The sequence below is a fragment of the Leuciscus leuciscus genome (assembly GCF_965113295.1).
Source record: "Leuciscus leuciscus genome assembly, chromosome: 2".
In the NCBI taxonomy this organism is placed as follows: domain Eukaryota; kingdom Metazoa; phylum Chordata; class Actinopteri; order Cypriniformes; family Leuciscidae; genus Leuciscus; species Leuciscus leuciscus.
The window spans coordinates 15,486,499-15,494,445 of NC_138726.1; the positions used below are offsets into that span (position 1 = coordinate 15,486,499).

Sequence of the window (7,947 nt, forward strand, 5' to 3'; positions counted from 1 at the left end):
TTCACGGAAATTGGTGGTCTTTTTAATATGTGACTCCAGTATCGCTAGCAAAGCATCAAACTGTTCCACTGACATTCTGAGGTAAATTTTGAATCGCTCGGGATAATTTCGCAACTCCTTGATAAGCAGGTGAAACTCTCCTTCCTCTCGGCGCAATCTCAGGATTGGATGGACCCAATATTTCCTCTTTCTTTTTTCTCTTTTTAAGAAGAAAGAGGGCAACAAAATCATCCTCACTGCTTGACGAATCCATTTTGTATTTTTTTAAGTTTTTTTCCGCAAAGGTTTAATAATTACGCATCGGACTCAGTGTGCAAGGTTTCTGTGCGTGACGAATTTTAAGGCTGACGAACACGAAAAACGCATACGAAAATTTCGGACTCAGTGTGCAATGGCCTTTAGTCTTATGTTCTAAGTCTTATTCTGTAATCTCTTGTTCTTAGCTTTTTGTCTTAGTCTTATCTCTGGCTTCTTGCCTTGTTTTGGTCTTGTGCTCATTCTTTCTATCTCCGGGTGAAATGGACTTACCCTGAATTTCCGGCAACTTTGCTTTCAAGTAAACCTTTTAAACTTCCCGCGAACGATGCGCTCTCCGGAAGAACTGAAAGAAAGCTTCAAACTCACAGACACAGCAAGGATCTACACACACACACACACACACACATTCTTGCAAAGCACCAAAGATGCATGCAAGTATTATTTCTATCGAGATTTAGAAGCGTTTAAGATTGTTTGCCCCTGCTTTAAGGTGATTTGATTCTTTGCTGGCTCTCAAAGGTTAAGGGTGTACTCACACTAGGCACGGTTGCCATGAACCGGGCCCGAGTACGATTGTCCCCCCTCCCCACTCCCCCTCTGGCCTGCTCTCACATAGGGTTTCAGCATTCGTGCCGGAGCACGCTTACTTCATTATGGTGCGACGGTTTCGGGATAAACAGGAAGAGCGGCGCTCTCACTGAACACAATGGAGTCCAGCACGGTTAGCGCTCACACTGCATGCGAACCGCGCCCAAGTCCAACTGAACCGTGCTCTGGCCCACCTCTTCCAAGCGGGCCAGGGCCGGCTAATCGAGCCGCGCCCGGGCACGGTTCGGAGCACTCACACTAGTCAAACGAACCGTGCTTTGGAGGTCAAACGCACTCGGGCACGGTTCAAACTGGCTAGTGTGAGTACACCCTAACTGTTTGTGATATTTGCCATTCTGTGATCTGCTCTCTCTTTCTTTCTTTACTTTTCGTTATGTATTCTTTGTTTAAGTATAGTCATATGTATTTGTGGTTTCATTTATTAAAACCCATTATACGCTTGATTGTCTCTGTCTCCTGCTCACCTAACAAAGTCCCTTAAATGTGTGATCTTAAGCTACAAGCTTTTATATTGTTGAGTACTTTATAGTAATATAATAGAACAGGAAAATTATTCTTCATGGCCAGAAGAATAACCTTTCTTGAGAGTTGATGAGAAGATTGTTCTGTCGGTTCGGTGGACGAACAGATCATTCGATGTGAAATGAATTATGTTAAAGGTAATTCTGAAAATTGATCTAGCCTATCTATACATTCATAATTAATTATAATTTGTTGTAATTAATTATCCATATATATATACAGTGGGTACGGAAAGTATTCAGACCCCTTACATTTTTCACTCTTTGTTATATTATGCAGCCATTTGCTAAAATCATTTAAGTAAATTTTTTTTTCCTCATTATTGTACACACAGCACCCCATATTGACAGAAAAACACAGAATTGTTGACATTTTTGCACATTTATTAAAAAAGAAAAACTGAAATATCACATGGCCCTAAGTATTCAGACCCTTTGCTCAGTATTTAGTAGAAGCACCCCTTTGATCTAATACAGCCATGAGTCTTTTTGGGAAAGATGCAACAAGTTTTTCACACCTGGATTTGGGTATCCTCTGCCATTCCTCCTTGCAGATCCTCTCCAGTTCTGTCAGGTTGGATGGTAATTGTTGGTGGACAGCCATTTTCAGGTCTCTCCAGAGATGCTAAATTGGGTTTAAGTCAGGGCTCTGGCTGGGCCATTCAAGAACAGTCACGGAGTTGTTGTGAAGCCACTCCTTCGTTATTTTAGCTGTGTGCTTAGGGTCATTGTCTTGTTGGAAAGTGAACCTTCGGCCCAGTCTGAGGTCCAGAGCACTCTGGAGAAGGTTTTCGTCCAGGATATCCCTGTACTTGGCCGCATTCATCTTTCCCTTGATTGCAACCAGTCGTCCTGTCCCTGCAGCTGAAAAACACCCCCAACAGCATGATGCTGCCACCACCATGCTTCACTGTTGAGACTGTATTGGACAGGTGATGAGCAGTGCCTGGTTTTCTCCACACATACCGCTTAGAATTAAGGCCAAAAAGTTATATCTTGGTCTCATCAGACCAGAGAATCTTATTTATCACCATCTTGGAGTCCTTCAGGTGTGCTTTCATGTGTCTTGCACTGAGGAGAGGCTTCAGTCGGGCCACTCTGCCATAAAGCCCCGACTGGTGGATGGCTGCAGTGATGGTTGACTTACTACAACTTTCTCCCATCTCCCGACTGCATCTCTGGAGCTCAGCCACAGTGATCTTTGGGTTCTTCTTTACCTCTCTCACCAAGGCTCTTCTCCCCCGATAGCTCAGTTTGGCCGGACAGCCAGCTCTAGGAAGGGTTCTGGTCGTCCCAAACGTCTTCCATTTAAGGATTATGGAGGCCACTGTGCTCTTAGGAACCTTAAGTGCAGCAGAATTTTTTTTGTAACCTTGGCCAGATCTGTGCCTTGCCACAATTCTGTCTCTGAGCTCTTCAGGCAGTTCCTTTGACCCCATGATACTCATTTGCTCTGACATGCACTGTGATCTGTAAGGTCTTATATAGACAGGTGTGTGGCTTTCCTAATCAAGTCCAATCAGTATAATCAAACACAGATGGACTCAAATGAAGGTGTAGAACCATCTCAAGGATGATCAGAAGAAATGGACAGCACCTGAGTTAAATATATGAGTGTCACAGCGAAGGGTCTGAATACTTGGGACCATGTGATATTTTTCAGTTTTTCTTTTTTAATAAATGTGCAAAAATGTCAACAATTCTGTGTTTTTCTGTCAATATGGGGTGCTGTGTGTACAATGAGGGAAAATAATTAACAAATGATTTTAGCAAATGGCTGCAATATAACAAAGAGTGAAAAATGTAAGGGGGTCTGAATACTTTCCGTACCCACTGTATATGGATACAAATACATGGGCTATATATTCCCTTTTTTTGGGCGATTTAAAATATGTAGGTAATAATTGATCATAACCAGTATGTGTTATGAACTGCTCCGAGACTCGAAGGTGAAGATCCAAATGCAGCTTTATTACAGAGTAGTCGTACAGGCAGGGTCAACAACAGCGAACAGATCAATGGAGGAAACACAGAGAACATCCGAATAACAGGCAGAGGTCAGGGCAGGCAGCAATTATCAGAGTCCAATAAACAAGTCAGGCCAGGCAGAGAAACAATCAGGAAACGGTGAAACAGTCCAAGGTCAGAAATACAAGAATCAAACACGGGTAAATAACACTCAGAAATGCAGTAACAGTACAACAAGACTTCGCGATGAGTGAATGTGAAAACCAGGTATTTATGGTGTGAGTGAAACAAGGTGATGAGTGCTGATGAGTCCGGACAGTGCGTTATGGGAAGTGTAGTTTGTGAGGAAGTGATCATAGTCTATTTTGGAGCGCCCTCTGGTGGCTCTCGAGGGCACTCCAGCTGGTGATCGTTACATAGCCGCCCCCCCCCCCCCCCCCCAAAGAGCGGCTTCCAGACGCTCCAAAACTGTCCAGGTGGGAGGTGCGGATCGGGGGGCGGGATGGAGGGCCAGGTCCGTGGAGCAGAAGAGGACCTGGAGACTGCGGCAGGACGGAAGGCCAGGGCGGAGCGGGCTGTGCAGGCGACCAGGGCGGAGCAGGGCGGAGCAGGCTGTGCAGGCGACCAGGGAGGAGCAGGCAGTGCAGGCGACCAGGGAGGAGCAGGCAGTGCAGGCGACCAGGGAGGAGCAGGCAGTGCAGGCGACCAGGGAGGAGCAGGCTGTGCAGGCGACCAGGGAGGAGCAGGCTGTGCAGGCGACCAGGGAGGAGCAGGCTCTTCAGGCGACCAGGGAGGAGACGAACCTTCAGGCGGCCAGGGAGGAGATGAACCTTCAGGCGACCAGGGAGGAGACGGCCCTTCAGGCGGCCAGGGAGGAGACGACCCTTCAGGCGGCCAGGGAGGAGACGACCCTTCAGGCGGCCAGGGAGGAGACGACCCTTCAGGAACAGGAACAGACACCGTGGCAGCGGCTATCTCTGCTGAGGGCTCAGGTTCAGGCGTGTCGGCGGCCATCTCTGCTGAGGGCTCAGGTTCAGGTGTGTCTGTGGCCATCTCTGCTGAGGGCTCAGGCGACGTGACAGCGGCCATCTCGTCCGGAGACACTGGCTCGGCGGCGGTCATCTCGTCTGAAGACACTGGCTCGGCGGAGACCATTTTGTCCTGAGACACTGGCTCGGCGGCGACCATCTTGTCCTGAGACACTGGCTCGGCGGCGGCCATCTTGTCCGGAGACACTGGCTCGGCGGCGGCCATCTTGTCCGGAAACTCTGGCCTGGACGGGACCAGCATCTTGTGAAACTCTGGGCCGGACGGGACCAGCATCTTGTGAAACTCTGGGCCGGACGGGACCAGCATCTTGTGAAACTCTGGGCCGGACGGGACCAGCGGCGAAGAGGGCTTTGGCTCTGGTTCGGCGGGCATGACGCTCACAGACTCCTGCTTGGTGGGCATGACACTCTCAGTCTCAGACTCGGCGGGCATGACACTTTCAGTCTCAGGCGCGGCTGGTCTGGCGTGAAGTGCAGGCTCGGCTGGACTGGCGTGAAGTGCTGGCTCGGCTGGTGTAGGATTGAGTGCGAATCAAACACAAACGAATCTTCCAGGTGATTTGTTCAAACATAATTCCACACAGAACCCAACATTCCAGACCCCAAATCACCAGTCCAGAGCCATAAAAATCAGGCTCCAGCTAGTCTACGCTAACCAACGAAAACCCCCAGCTAAGAACTTTACGGCCATGCAAGCTTCAAAGAGATGAGCCCAACTAAAGGAAGAACTTGTCAATGTGAGATAGCTTGGAAAAGAATGATTGGCTCAGAGATGGCACAGCTCAGTGCTCGATCAAGATAACAGCAGAAGCTGCTCGACCCCCACGAAAGAGATACAAAACAGACCATCTTCTTCTTAGGACCTCTGAATGACCAAACCAGAGTTCTAATCTCTTCAAACCACAAGAACTGAGATTTTACCTATAAATACATAAAACCATCCCAGAACAATTTTCAATGGACTTATAATCAAACATCATGCAACTACATGAATCTATTTTGTGTCTACAATATATGTGTGTGTCTAATATGCTTAGATCCCATATAATTCATGTAATTGTTATAACTATTAGGTGTGTGAATGAAAGTGTGTCGTGCTTCCTGTCAGCATGATCGTATGTTCTTAATTCAAAAGATGGCTTGATTGAAATCTGTGTAAAATGTTTCATATTCTTATAATAGTTATAATGTCTAAACTGTGGCCTCTGTCCTCTCTACTAGAGCTTAGAGAGTAAGGAGAGCACAGATAAGCTTGATTTATGATAAGAAGTGAAGAGAACGCCACCTCCTAAATAAAGACAGTGTTTAACCCCCTGGGGTCGGCTGTATCGCCGGCGATACCAGCTCGCTTTTTTTTTTATCAGTTCAAAAGAGATTCATTTTGCTCTGGTGACTTTGATATTACAAACAAGTTTCATACATCAATCGATTCTGTTAAATGTGTATTATTTTTGTGTATACTCACAATAAAAACAAAGTGTTGTGCTTTTCGCCAAATAAAGAAAAATAAACACGAAGCGAGTTCTGCCTTCTCTCTGTCAGTGAAGTCAATTCTGAAACGCGTCCGAAAATGAACAATAACTCAGCGAATACTCAGTCAAACAGGCACACAGACACACAGGCATGAAGCTTGAATTCTCTTCTTTTAAATGAAGTAATTTATATAAAAAAAAAAAAATCTCTGTTTATGTAATCTTTATGAAAAGAGAGAGATGTCAGTCGTTCTCATCTCAGCTCATTACGTTTTAATCTGCCCCGCCCACGGAGAGCGCGCGCTATTCAAACGCAAATGACTGAGGCGATCCGTGCAAACCTGTGAACGCCCACATATCAGCTCAAGAAAACACATCAAGTTTATTCAGATCATTGCACTTGTTTACACTGTCTCGCAGCGCTGTGAGGAATAATAATAATGGAAAACGTACCTCAGAAGTGCTGGTATTTCGAGGAGCAACGGATGGAATACTGTAGTAAGTTTTTTTTCATTCTCAAGTAAATCGCGTTTCTGTGTGAATGAATGAACGGCAGAGATGCGCTGTTTACCACAACTCGTAAAAAGACTGTTTAAATTTGAATTGTGTTTCTGTGTGTGAATGAATGATCTGCTTTTAGCAAACTATTTTGCTATACTGAGTAAAAATCGACTGAAATATGTTGAAATAAAATGTATTTGTATAAGCAACGTATTAAACAGCAAATTAACATTTATATTCCTTATAATAAAAATGAAAGACCTATGTTACAGACAAATGAAAGACAACATTTCGTTGATTAGTTTTGGATAGATTACACATTTTTACTGTAAAATATCTGCCACCTCAAATAAGCTTTTGTTTGCCAATTTTTGCTAATATGTTAGATATAGTATGTTTCGTCAATGTAGGCTATATTAGAAGTAATATATATAAAATATAAATTTTAAAAGGTAAATATAAGCCTTTTCTTTAAATAATTTTTATTGTGTTTTATTATTGACAAATTTGGGGAGAGGATACATATTCCAAAACTGAAAATACAGTATGAGAATTAACTGCACAATTACTAGACATGTTTTCCTTGGATATTATACAATTTGCAAGCAAAATTTGTGAAAAAAAAAATAAAATAAAAAATTGACATGCTTCCAACTGTGAACCAATTTGGTAGAAATATATATATATTGCTCTTGCATTCTTTCTTGTGGCTATAGGTGACACACCTGAATGAATGGCTCATTAAGTATGCGGGCCCCATTGTCTCCTCAGGTGTGAACCACTACATATGCATGATGCTGTTGAATGGTTGACGCCCCTTGCGCATATTGTCTTTACAAACAAAAAGTGTTTTACAAGATTTAAATCAATGTATTGTGTTATGTGAATGATAAGGGCAGGATGATTTTCACATCATTTTGAAGAAAAAACTCTAGGCAACAACATCCATTAGTCAAAAGTCTTATTGTCACATATTTAGTATGTGTTTTGTGGCCTTATTTCAGAAACTTTAGTTTTTTGTTTTTTCAATAACCATGCATAAACATTATTCTCTCAAAAATACAAACATGTACATGCATGTTGCTCACATATTATGGTAGCCCTGTTTGTGCTAAATAGAGTGTAATTATACCTTTGCCATTAATATGTTTATAAGCAACTGAAAAAAGCACAAATGTCAGGGCATGTCAGAACATCTCAAGGACCCCAAAAACCACTCAGACCCCAGAGGGTTAATTGGTCAGAACTGATCCAGGAGGCCGGACAAACATGTGAGTTTAAAATCTTAGACCCGAACAAAGTTTCAGAAGAGTTCTCAACAAGGTTAGAAAAGTGCGCGAAGGGAGAAGAGACCAGACAGACTAGCAACCATGTAAACGCGCAGACGAAAGAACCCAAATCAAGATCAGAAGAACGGGTTCAACAGCTTCATTCAAGCCATCATCTACTCTCGTCTCAATTTACTTTCTTTTCTTAGTTTCCTTTCTTTTCCGTTGTGAGTCTCGGTTCTAAGTTTAAGTTTTGCGGCACAATTTTGGTCCACGATTCGACTTGCAAAGCCTGCTTTCC

General features: G+C 43.9%; 1 protein-coding gene across 1 annotated transcript; it reads right to left on the reverse strand.

Moving 5' to 3' along the window:
- Positions 1–3,716: 3,716 nt before the first annotated feature.
- Positions 3,717–4,924, reverse strand: LOC309492905 (uncharacterized protein; the record flags this gene model as incomplete). Its single annotated transcript, XM_082161945.1, has 3 exons — positions 4,601–4,924; positions 4,160–4,564; positions 3,717–3,733 (listed from the first exon to the last, which is right to left on the reverse strand). The coding sequence occupies exons 1-3, from the start codon at positions 4,836–4,838 to the stop codon at positions 3,717–3,719; spliced, it is 660 nt and encodes a 219-aa protein (XP_082018071.1). The 5' UTR covers positions 4,839–4,924.
- Between the last annotated feature and the right edge of the window lie 3,023 nt (positions 4,925–7,947).